General features: G+C 52.8%; 1 protein-coding gene across 1 annotated transcript in view; it reads left to right on the top strand.

The window, feature by feature from the left end:
• Positions 1–12,469, top strand: part of PNPLA7 (patatin like phospholipase domain containing 7) — a 97,509-nt gene that overhangs the window by 2,590 nt on the left and 82,450 nt on the right. Inside the window, 6 exon segments of the mRNA XM_054521298.2 lie at positions 122–209; positions 608–687; positions 3,656–3,747; positions 3,899–4,039; positions 4,669–4,828; positions 6,754–6,834. Coding sequence (XP_054377273.2) covers positions 122–209; positions 608–687; positions 3,656–3,747; positions 3,899–4,039; positions 4,669–4,828; positions 6,754–6,834 — 642 coding nt within the window.

Below are 12,469 nucleotides of genomic sequence, written 5' to 3'. Positions count from 1 at the left end.
CTCCCTGTCCCCATCCCCTGGCTCATTCCTGCCCAGCCTGTGGTTGGGGTGGGGGCAGGCTTAGGGCTAGGGTTAGGTTCGTGGCCTTGCTGATGGGTGCCGTGTCTCCACTCTTGGCCAGCTGACGGGGATTGCAGTTGGAGCTCTCCTGGCCCTGGCCTTGGTTGGTGTCCTCATCCTTTTCATGTTCAGAAGGCTTAGCCGATTTCGTGAGTATCTTGGTTCTGACTCTGGCCCTGGGGGTTGGGGGAAAGCATGGGTGTCTTGGGATGTGTTTTGAGCCCCTGGGAGGGGCCCTCAAGCCTGTGGTGGCTTTGGCTAGAATCCGATGGCCCTTCTGGGCTCAGGCTGAGCACGTCAGTTCCAGGAAGCCAAGTCTGTTCAGAGCCCTTTCTGTTCTCCTCTCCTGAGCAAGGCTTCAGTGGGAAGAGGGGAGAGCCCCCTTTGTTGGAGACGAGCCTGTCACTCAGGCCCTCTTCCCTCATGCTATCTGAGTATGGCCAGTTACTGGCAGGGACGAGAGTGTGACTGACTGTGCCGCGCCTGCCTGTCCAGGACCAGGCCTGTGCCACGGCTCTACCTCAGGCCATCCCTTCACTCCCTGCAGGGCAAGCACAGCCCACTCCTCAGTACCGGTTCCGGAAGAGAGACAAAGTGATGTTTTATGGCCGGAAGATCATGAGGAAGGTAGCTGGTGCTCGGGGCCCCAGGCTGCACACGGCTTCCTCAAGCAGGCCCCTGTGGGAGGGACCCCTCCTGCTGCGGGCTCCCCCAGGCTGGGCAGTGCTTGGTGTGTGCTGTCCTCTCCCCAGCTTCCCAGCTCTGCCACCAGGCTCAGGGTTTGGGGGAAATTATAAATTGTGCCGAATGGTGTCTGCTTCCTCCAGCTGAATCCAATGCGTTTTACCCAAGAATAACCCCTCACCCTCTCAGGCCTCTACTCCCCCTGGCCTGGAGGGGCAGCTCCAGGAATGTCTGTGGTGGACAGTGGCCGGAGGGGAGGGAAGTCCTGTAGGGACCAGCCCCACAGGGTCGGTGGGTTTCTCCCCGGGTGCGGAGACGAGAGAGTGTAGAAATAAAGACACAAGACGAAAAGATAAAAGAAAAGACAGCTGGGCCCTGGGGACCACTGCCACCAAGACGCGGAGACCGGTAGTGGCTCTGAATGCCAGTCTGTGCTGATATTTATTGGATACAAGACAAAGGGGCAGGATAAGGAGTGTGAGCCACCTCCAGTGATAGGTGAGGTCATGTGTCCACTGGACAGGGGCCCTTCCCTGCCTGGCAGCTGAGACAGAGAGAGAGAGGAGAGAGAGAGAGAGAGACAGTTTATGCCATTATTTCTGCATATCAGAGACTTTTAGTACTTTCACTAATTTGCTACTGCTATCTAGAAGGCAGAGCCAGGTGTACAGGATGGAACATGAAGGTGGACTAGGAGCGTGACCACTGAAGCACAGCATCACAGGGAGACGGTTAGGCCTCCGGATAACTGCAGGCGGGTCTGACTGATGTCCCCCGGGGAAAGGGAGACTCCCTTTCCGGGTCTGCTAAGTAGTGGGTGTTTTTCCTTGGCACTGATGCTACCGCTAGACCACCGTCCGCTTGGTAACGGGCGTCTTCCCAGACGCTGGCGTCACCGCTAGACCAAGGATCCCTCTGGTGGCCCTATCCGGGCATAACAGAAGGCTCGCACTCTTGTCTTCTGGTCACTTCTCACTATGTCCCTTCAGCTCCTATCTCTGTATAGCCTGGTTTTTCCTAGGTTATAATTGTAGAGCGAGGATTATTATAATATTGGAATAAAGAGTAATTGCTACAAGCTAATGATTAATGATATTCATATATAATCATATCTAATATCTATATGTAGTATAACTATTCTTATTTTATATATTTTATTATACTGGAATAGCTCGTGCCCTCGGTCGCTTGCCGCTCACAAGGGCCCTGTCGGCCCCCAGAGTGGATGTTTATTTTAACAATAAATGAGAACGGAAAGCTGCTTTCTAGGAACATCGCTGGGGCCCAGTGGGTGCAGAGGGCCTCACGCTCGGCCAGAGATTCCTGACTCTGGTGCCAAGCTTGGAGGTCTCTGCCAGGCTTTGGGATGCTGGGCTGAGGACAGAGTCCATCCCCTGGAATTTGAGGGGCTGAGTTCCCTGGTTACCGGCATGTGTGCTCTAAGCTGAAAGCTGCGTGGCTCACTTTGAATGTCTGGGTGGTTCCGGAACCTAGACATAGATCCCTGGGCCAGGGCTCAGGGATCCGAGTTTAACAAGCCCCGATCCGGGGAATAAGCAGCCTTGGTTTAACTCTTCCTGGTCTTTGGCCAATTGGGCTGTCGGAGGCCTCCCCTGGCCGCCTCCCTGCACTCCTGAAGGGCCCAGGAAGTGCTCAACAGACCATCCAGAAGCTTCACAGAAACCGCACAGACTGATCCCTTTAAAGCAATCTTTGTTACCTTTTTCTGGTTGTACAACTAATTCGTGTTCTTCATAGAAAATTGAAAAACTCGGCCGGGCGCGATGGCTCACGCCTGTAATCTCAGCACTTTGGGAGGCTGAGGTGGGCGGATCATGAGTTCAGGAGTTCGAGACCAGCCTGGCCAACATGGCGAAACCCTGTCTCTACTAAAAATACAAAAATTAGCTGGGCATTGTGGCGGGCGCCTGTAATCCCAACTACTCGGGAGGCTGAGGCAGGAGAATTGTTTGAGCCAGGACCCAGGAGGCGGAGGTTGTAGTGAGTCGAGATCATGCCATTGCACTGCAGCCTGGGCAACGAGAGCAAAACTCCGTCTCAAAAACAAATGAACAAACAAAAAACAAAAAGAAAATTGAGAAACTCAAGAGGGGAGGGATGTGGGTGTCTGTCCGTGACTCATCTGTTCTCATCAGCGTTAAGTGCTGTGAAAAGGCAGATGAGTTAGGGCTGCTGTAGGCTGGGTCTGGGACCGGCTTAGGTGGCTGGGACAGGGCGCGGGGTGGTCTGGAGCAGAGTGGAGGCGGTCTGTTGAGTGTCGGCCATCATCCGGTGGCCCCACAGAGGACAGGGAAGTGGAGGGCCTGGGAGGAAAGCCATGAGGCTGACAGCTCGGGACCGAGGGGCAGCAGGCAGTGGTGCCTGAGTGAGGTGACCCCGCTAGCATGCAGGGTATGACCCAGGGCGCTGCTGTTCTGGACAGTCGAGCAGGCACTGCCTGAGAAAAGGGAAGAAGACTGTTCCAGATATGGGACAGAGTCGGCAGTGGCCCCAGGTCAAAGGGGAAGTGACGGGGCGGAAGGTCGGTGGGGACAGTGGCGGATTTTTAAAGGGTTGTAGCCAAGGGTTGTGTTGACCAGTATGAGAGCCAAAGATGGAGCGGGTGTCAGCCTTCGGGGCAGCGGGGCCAGCAGGCATGAAGCCCTGGGGCTCTGGAGGGTTGGCTGTTTGGGGACAGTGAGGACGATCCCAAGGATGTGTGGGGCTGTATCACTGCCAACATTCCCTCACAGGCCAGGCATGGTGGGAAAATGGCATAGCCAGACCCCAGGAGCTGAAGCTGGGACTGCGGGAGGCCCACAGGCAGGTCCTGAGGACTGATCTCCGTGGCGAAGAGCTTGGACCTTGTGGCTTGCAGGGTCAGTGCCTGGTTTCTCCCTTGGCTCTGCAGGTGACCACGCTCCCCAACACCCTTGTGGAGAACACTGCCCTGCCCCGGCAGCGGGCCAGGAAGAGGACCAAGGTGCTGTCTTTGGCCAAGAGGTACTGAGTGTCCTTCAGACCACATCCTTCCCGGGGTGCCCCCCATGGTGCTGGCCTCCCCGACCCTGAGCTGCCTGGCGTGTCGGCCACTGACGCTGTGGGTTTTGAACCCGCCTGGTCTGCTCAAGGCTAGTGTGTCTCTGCCTCGTAGGATTCTGCGTTTCAAGAAGGAATACCCGGCCCTGCAGCCCAAGGAGCCCCCGCCCTCCCTGCTGGAGGCCGACCTCACGGAGTTTGACGTGAAGAATTCTCACCTGCCGTCGGAAGTTCTGTACATGCTGAAAAACGTTCGGTAAGAGCGGGGATGAGCCCCGAGGGCTGCGGCAGCTCCCATCCCCCTGGGCTTCTCGCTGGGGCCTGGCTCCAGCTTGGCCGTCTTGTGTTGGGGGATGGTTGGCAAAGCGTGTCGTGGGGCTGCTGGTGTATGTGCCCCGTGGCGGGGCCTCACGGTCTGCTGGCTCCTTCACCAGGTCTTTCTTGTTCTGTTGAACGATTTCCCGGTGTTTCATCTTCAGCGGTGAACCCATAGCAAGAGCAAGAAGGGTGTGGTGGATCCAAAGCCTGGAGCCTAGGTTCTGCTCTGTGCTCCCGTCTTGCTGACTGGCCCCTGGACTGTACCCCTTCCGCTCCCTGGCCCAGCTCACCATCCTGGAGGCTACCTTTGCCTTCCTCCCTTGTGTGTGTAGCTCAGGTTCACGGGTCAAGAAGTTCCCTGAGCTGATGGAAAACAGGCTCATGGGAATTTCAGAAGCTGACGGTTGTGTTTGGCAGTGATGCCGCATGGTTTGTTGGTCAGCCGTGTGGACCCACAGCACAAAGCCTGGCGCCAGTGGGGTCGGTGGCCGTGTGCTCTCGAGACTCTTGGAGAGGCCGTCCACCTCCCCTGGAAGGGCGTCCCACAGTGCCCTCTGGCTCTTGCAGGGTCCTGGGCCACTTTGAGAAGCCGCTGTTCCTGGAGCTTTGCAAACACATCGTCTTTGTGCAGCTGCAGGAAGGGGAGCACGTCTTCCGGCCCAGGGAGCCTGACCCCAGCATCTGTGTGGTGCAGGACAGGCGGCTGGAGGTCTGCATCCAGGACGCTGTGAGTCGCAGGGCGGCGGGGCGGGGTCAGGTGGCTGCGCTTTTACCTCCATGTCTGTCTTCTCGGACTCTAAAACGTTTCTCATTGAAAAGCTAGGCAAAATTTTGATTTTAATTTCTTTGGGGGAAAACTCACCATTTTTATTTTTTATTACATTTTATTTAGTTTTTTGAAACAGGGTCTCACTCTTTCACCCAGGCTGGAGTGCAATGGTGTGATCTCAGCTCACTGAGGCCTGGACTTCCTGGGCTCAAGCGATCCTCCTGCCTCAGCCTCTCGAGGAGCTAGGATTACAGGTGTATGTCAGCATGCCCAGCTCACTTATAAAATTTTTTTGTAGAGATGGAGTCTCACTTTGTTGTCCGGGCTCGTCAGCAATTGCTGTGCTCAGGCGATTCTCCCATCTTGTCCTCTCAGAGCACTGGAATTACAGGCATGAGGCACTGGGCCGGGCAGCTGTTTTAAATGTTTCTTCCAAGTCCTCAGAATACTCCCTTTGATGGTTTAGTAGTAAGTCACTGTGTTGATTTGCCATGGTCCATTGAGCCCTTGCTCTATTTTCAGGTTTCTAACAAAATTAAATTAATTGTAAGAAAGTAATTAAGGCCAAGGTGGGAAGATCGCCTGAGCCCATGGGTTAGAGACCAGCTTGGACGACATAGTGAGACCCCGTCTCTACAAAAAATAAAAAATAATTATCCAGGCATGGTGGTAGCACCTGTGGTCCCAGCCACTTGGGGGCTGAGGTGGGAGGATCGCTTGAGTCTGGGAGGTCGCGGCTGTAGTGAGCTGTGTTCACGCCACTGCACTCCAGCCTGGGTGACAGAGCGAGACCCTGTCTCAAAAAAAAAAAAAAAAAAATTTCGGGTGTGAATCCACGTGGGAGCGCCATCCTTGCTTCCTGCCTCTGTTAAATTGTACCCTTTGAATCGCTGCTCGGGGGTGGATGCTGGGCCAGACCCTGCCGTGGCCTCTTCGGCGCCGTGTTGCTCTCCTAGAGGGTGGTGTGGCTTTGTCTGTCCGGGCAGTTTGCGACCCAGACTTCCCATTGCTTGTTCTCATTTAAAGCACACACTCAGCAAACCCCGGGCTTTGTGTGATCATCACCCTGACCTGCAGGGCTCCTGCCAGCTGTGGTCCTGGGAGTGGGCCGCGACCCTACGCCAGCTCCGGCACTGCCTGTCGGGGTTTCTAGACCAAAAGCGCTGCTGGGCAAATTATTTGGTTCTCAGGTTTGTCGCTTTGTCTGTGGCTGGACTTGATGGGTTATTAGAAGGGAAAGGGGCTTGGGGGAAGCTGGAGCCAGTAGCTCCTGAGGATGAGGCCGCCCAGCTGGTGAAGCAGCGGCTTTCGTTGCCGCTTGTGCGGGGCCTCCTGAAGGACCAGAACCCGTGTCCCTCTGGCCTTTGGACTAGATGGGAGGGGCTCATGGAGGGGACTGGGGCCAGATTTGGGCAACTTCATAAAGAATTTTCCTGGGTCAAGCTGAGATGAAGCACTTACGTTGTTAAATCACCAAAATAGCGTGGTTTCTTTTCTTTTTTTACCTAATGGAAAATTATATCAAAGTTCTGAAATTTAGGCTGGTAATAACTGAATCGGTCCTCGGAGTCCTTATAGTTAGTTCAGCAAACAAACAGGCTCTGCGAGCTTTTGCCTCAGTCCCTACACTGAAGACGAGTCGTGGGATGGAGAGGTGGGGTCTCCTCCATCTGTTTTCCTTGGTGCTGCTTCCTGTGTGTTGTACCCCTGATGCCAGCAGGTCCATCTCGTCCTCTGCCCTCCATCCAAGGTGCCTGCTGCTGTCATGGCGCCTCAGAGGTGCAGGCCCATGGCCCCACTGCCCTGGGCTGAGCTGAGCCTCTGCCAGGCCCCGCGGTCGCAGGCCCAGACCTGACGGCACCCACTCTGCTCTCCAAGCGCAGGACGGCACCAAGGTGGTGGTGAAAGAGGTTCTGGCGGGAGACAACGTCCACAGCCTGCTCAGCATCCTGGACATCATCACCGTGAGTCCCCCGCTTCCTGGCCCTCTGGGTGCCCCTGGGTTGGCCCTGGAGGCCTGGTTTTTGTGTCTTGTCTGGACAGCTGGCAGTGGTTAAAGGCCAGTTCTCCACAGTGACGTGAGGGGAGCAGGGTTTGGTCCAGGAAGGAGGGAGCTTCATTCTGGCCACAGTGTGTTGAAGAATAGCTGGGCATGTGGCTAACGGTTTTGGTTGTCTCTTAAATGACTGTTGTTGAACTGGGTGATAAATGCATGTGATTCAGCATTCGAAAGGCACAAAGCATTGTAGAGGGAAGGTGTTTTCTCCTCTCCTCAGGCCGAGGCCCTCCCGAGGGACCGGCCACCCCCGTTTCCTGCAGGTCCTGCTGGGCTCTTCCCTGCTGGTGCCGTCTTTCTGTGGCCCCCAGTCTTTTGCTTTTCGTCATTTCGTCATTGCAGTGAGTGGTCTCCTGTGTCCATCGTTTCTGATACCGGAGCCTGATCTGCAGGATAAATCCTTAGGGTGGACTTGCAGGGTCCCAGGGGATGCAGACTTGTAATTTTGAAAGTTGCTGCCGGGCCGGGCGAGGTGGCTTACACCTGTAATCCCAGCACTTTGGGAGGCCGAGGTGAGTGGATCACGAGGTCAAGACATCGAGACCAGCCTGGCCAACGTGGTGAAACCCCATCTCTACTAAAAATACAAAAATTAACTGGGTGTAGGGGCGGGCGCCAGTAATCCCAGCTACTTGGGAGGCTGAGGCAGGAGAATCGCATGAACCCGGGAGGTAGAAGTTGCAGTGAGCCAAGATCCTGCCACTGCACTCCAGCCTGGGCAGCGAGAGCGAATCTCCGTCTCAAAAAACAAAACCAAACAAAAAATCATGTATCATGTTGTCTCATGATTTTTAACTTTTTATTATGAGACAGTTCAAAAATGTACAAAAATAGTAAAATCACCCCATGGGCCCAACATTAACTAGAATTATTTTTTTTTAGGCTGGGTCTCGCTCTGTCACCCAGGCAGTGGCATGATCTTTGCTCATTGCAACCTCCGCCTCCCGGGCTCAAGCAGTTCTCTCACGTCAGCTTCCCAAGTAGCTGAGACTGCAGGCGTGCGCCACCACATCTGGCTAATTTTGTATTTTTTTGTAGAGATAGAGATGAGGTTTTGCCATGTTGGGCAGGCTGATCTTGAACTCCTGGGATCAAATGATCTGCCTACCTCAGCCTCCCAAAATGCTGGGATTACAGGCATGAGACATCATGCCAAGCCATTAACTAGAAGTTTTTTTGGTTTTTTGTTTTTTGGTTTTTTTGTTTTTGAGATGGAGTCTCGCTCTGTTGCCCAGGCTGGAGTACAATGGCACGATCTTGGCTCACTGCAACCTCCGCCTCCCAGGTTCAAGCAATTGTCTTGCCTCAGCCTCCCGAGTGGCTGGGATTACAGGCATGCACCACCATGCCCAGCTAATTTTTGTATTTTTAGTAGAGAACAGCCTTGGTAAGGCTGATCTCTAACTCCTGACCTCGTAATCTGCCTGCCTTGGCCTCCCAAAGTGCTGGAATTACAGGTGTGAGCCACTGCATCCAGCCTGAATTTTGTTGTTTTTTTTGAGACAGGGTCTTGCTGTGTTGCCCAGGCTGGAGTGCAGTGGCACAATCTTGGCTCACTGCAGCCACCATCTCCCAGGTTCAAGTGATTCTCCTGCCTCAGCCTCCTAAGTACCTGGGATTACAGGAATGTGCCATCACACCTGGCTAATTTTTGTATTTTTAGTAGAGACGGGGTTTCACCACGTTGGCCAGGCTGGTCTCGAACCCCTGACCTCAAGTGAGCCACCCACCTCAGCCTCCCAAAATGCTGGGATTATAAGCCTGAGCCACCACGCTTGGACCATTAACTGGAATTTAATGTTTGTTTATTCTTTTTTTTTCTTTGAGTAAAACCTACATGCAGTGAAACAAATCTTAGTGTCCAGAGGCATTTTGCTAAATGCCTATCAACTTAAAAGTGGTGTCTGATTTTAATCTTACTCTTTTGAGTTATACCTTTTGCATTCATTGTTAGCTGTGTATCAAGGTAACTTCTACCTCAGTTTCTCTAGCCTTTGTTAGGAGAGTTTTCTAGAGCTCACCAGAACCCTGGCTCGGATGCATTCAGGCAGAACCAAGCGCTAGGTCCTTGCATGAAACCTCGCACTGGAGCCTGGGTGGTGTCCTCTGATCCCATCCTATGTTCCTCTGCTCGGAAAGGACATAACAAGCTCCAGCCAGACGTTGGGGTGTCCAGGGTGCTCACTCTGCTCCCCGGCAGATGGGCACAGGTGGGCTTTGAGCTGTTTGGGGCCTGGGGTGGAGGCATGGATGGGACCTCGGCATCTTGTTGTGCTCCCTGGGACTTGTGTATCTTCACGAGACGTGTGGCCTGTGCTAGGGAGGCCGCCGGCCTGGGGAGGGAGAAGACACCCACCTCCTTTGAGCAAGGCTGACCTGCCGTTAGAAGGCCGGTGCTCATCTTCGAGGGAGCCCCCAACATGGCTTGGGGCAGAGTGGGGTCCCAGCCACCAGACCCACCTCTGTGCGCCTCTTTGGAGCCTCTGGTTAGTATGTCTCTGGAGCTGTGGTGGGCTTCTCAGGGACTCCTGGATGTGTAAGGGGCACCTGTGGGCCCGAGAAAAGCTGGGAAAGGACTAGAGGAGCTTTGGTCTACGTGGATGTAAACCTGTTCAGCACAGGGCATCTGTATGCGACCTACCTTGGACGATTCATTTCTCTTTAAGCAAAAAATAGCTTCACTGGGGTAGAGGCTTTCTCCGTTATTTCTTGTTCTTTCTGATCTTGATCTTGTTGTGATATTCAGATTGGGCCTCACTTACCACAGCGCAGCGATGCCTGTGCCAGGAGAGGGGAGCTGTGCGCTGAGATGGGCCGGGTTCCTCTCAGCTGCTGCGATCCGTCTCATCTGCATTGATGTCACAGCCCCTCTCCCTTAGGGGTGGGAATGGGTCTTCCCTGAGTGTAGTGGGAGTAAAAAATGGGGGGTGATTGGCCGAGCACAGTGGCTCACGCCTGTAATCCCAGCACTTTGGGAGGCCAAGGCGGGCGGATCACGAGGTCAGGAGATCGAGACCATCCTGGCCAACATGGTGAAACCTGTCCCTACTAAAATACAAAAATTAGCTGGGTGTGGTGGCGGGCGCCTGTTATCCCAGCTACTCGGGAGGCTGAGGCAGGAGAATCCCTTGAACCAGGGAGTTGGAGGTTGCAGTGAGCTGAGATTGCGCCACTGCACTCCAGCCTGGTGACAGAGTGACACTCCAACTCTGTCTCAAAAAAAAAAAAATGGGGGTGATGTCTGAGAGAGGTAATTCTGTATTGTGATCAGTTGATCATCTGGTGTGACATCGTTTTTGCCTCATCAAACTTTTGTGTTTGTCATTTTAACAAAATAACATGGACAGATTCTAAAAACATACTTAAAGTTTTATCAACAGTGGCCGTCTGTCCCCTCACACTGAAAACGCTTCGGTTCCTTCTGAGCAGCTTTTCTTGCTGTTTCCTAACCTATCCGTTCTAGACACACTGACTTCCTGTCGTGGGAGATGAAGTGTGGCTTGGTGGATGGCCCCCATGCTTCCTGTTGTGGGAGATGAAGCGTGGCTCCATAGATTGCCCCCATACCTCATGCTACGCTCCCATCTGCGCCGCTCATGGGCGGTTCTTTCGACTTCATGGATACTATTCACAGCTGAGCTGTGTATTGTACTATAGTTAAATTTCCTTTCTTGCAACTTTCTCTTTTTCTTGGAATTAACAGTTGTGTTATTTTTGGCTACTTGGTGATTTTTCTGTGCACCTGTTACAGATTCATGACCTGAACCAGTGGCTTATTTTTGGCCGCTTGGTGATTTTTCTATGCACCCATTACAGATTCACGCCCTGAACCAGCGGCTCCATGAATGCTTCTTTGCTCTGGGAAAAGCCCCTCCTGGGAGCCCCCATCCTCTTGCCCAGTCAGACCCTCCCCAGGCCTGCTGTCCAGCTGCCATTCCAGGGCCACCCACCCTTCCTTCCCCTACACAGGGCTCTTGCTGCTGCTTTCTCAGCCGGCGTGTTTTGGTGGAGCAAATCCTCCATTCACTTCTTGAGACAGGGTGCCAGGGAGGTGTATGTTTGGAAACCTTAGAAATCTAGAATTGTCTTTATTCTACACCACCTTCATCTTTTTGTTGTACTTTTTCTTTTTTTTTTTTTTTTTTGAGATGGAGTCTTGGTCTGTCGCCCAGGCTGGAGTGCAGTGGCGCGATCTCAGCTCACTGCAAGCTCCGCCTCCCGGGTTCACACCATTCTCCTGCCTCAGCCTCCTGAGTGGCTGGGACTACAGGCGCCCACCGCCACGCCCGGCTAATTTTTTGTATGTTTTAGTAGAGATGGGGTTTCACCATGTTAGCCAGGATGATCTCGACCTCCTGACCTCATGATCTGCCTGCCTCGGCCTCCCAAAGTGGTGGGATTACAGGCATGAGCCACCATGCCTAGCGTTTTTGTTATACTTTCTAGAATATTTTTTCAACTTTATTTTCCAAATCTTCCATTGAATTTTTAATTTCTGGCATATTTTTCATTTCAAGAGTTTTTTTTTCTGTTAATTTTTTTTTTTTTTTTTTTTGAGACGGGGTCTTGCCCTGTCGCCCAGGCTGGAGTGCAATGGCATGATCTCAGCTCACTGCAACTCCTGCCTCCCGTGTTCAAACGATTCTCCTGCCTCAGCCTCCCGAGTAGCTGGGATTACAGGCGCCCGCCACCATGCCCAGCTAATTTTTGTATTTTTAATAGGGACGGGGTTTCACCATGTTGGTCAGGCTGGTCTCAAACTCCTGACCTTGTGATCCACCTGCCTCGGCCTCCCAAAGTGCTGGGATTACAGGTGTGAGCCACTGCGCCTGGCCCTGAATGTTCTTTTTAAAAAAGTATCTTTGTTCTTATTTTTTTATTTTTAAAAATTATCTTGTTCTTACTTCATGGATAAAGTAAGATGGGTTTTCTTTTGCTCCCTGAGTTGTTTCTGACCTGAGTTTCTCTTCTCTGTTTATTTTGGCTTCTGTGTTTCCGATCAGGGGCTTTTCTGCCTCCAGCAGTCACTTTATGTGTGAATGAAGTTCTTATTGAACACAGGTGTGCAAACCAGCATAGCTGCATCTCACAGAAATAATGTGGAGCCCAAGAGGCCAGCAACAAAAAGCACACACTGTGTAATTTCACTCACCTGAGGCTCAGCTACCGGCTGTACTGACACTTGAGGACAGAGGCTGGCCAGCCAGCTTTCCCTGTAAAAGGCCAGAGCGTAAATATTTCAGCTTTATGGGCCATGTGGTCTCTCTTGTAGCTACTCAATGTGGCCATCTAGTGTTCCAAAAAAAACTTCCTTTACAAAAAACGTGCGGTTCGAGGGACTTGGTTCTGGTGTTTGGCCTGCTGGGGTTAAGGTCTCATTAGTGGTTGCCTGTTAGGGGTTTAAGTTGGGTATCGACTCGGGGAGGCGTAAGGTAATCTAGATTACTGGAAATGTTCTACATATTGATTTCGGTGGGAGTTACATGGGTTAATTACAAAACGAAAAGAGCATGATCCACCTGAAAGCTGCATATAGGCCGCAT

Source organism: Pongo abelii, chromosome 13, assembly GCF_028885655.2.
Source record: "Pongo abelii isolate AG06213 chromosome 13, NHGRI_mPonAbe1-v2.0_pri, whole genome shotgun sequence".
Taxonomy (NCBI): domain Eukaryota; kingdom Metazoa; phylum Chordata; class Mammalia; order Primates; family Hominidae; genus Pongo; species Pongo abelii.
The sequence above is the reverse complement of the archived record's forward strand: the minus strand, read 5'-3'. Positions and strand labels throughout refer to the sequence as shown.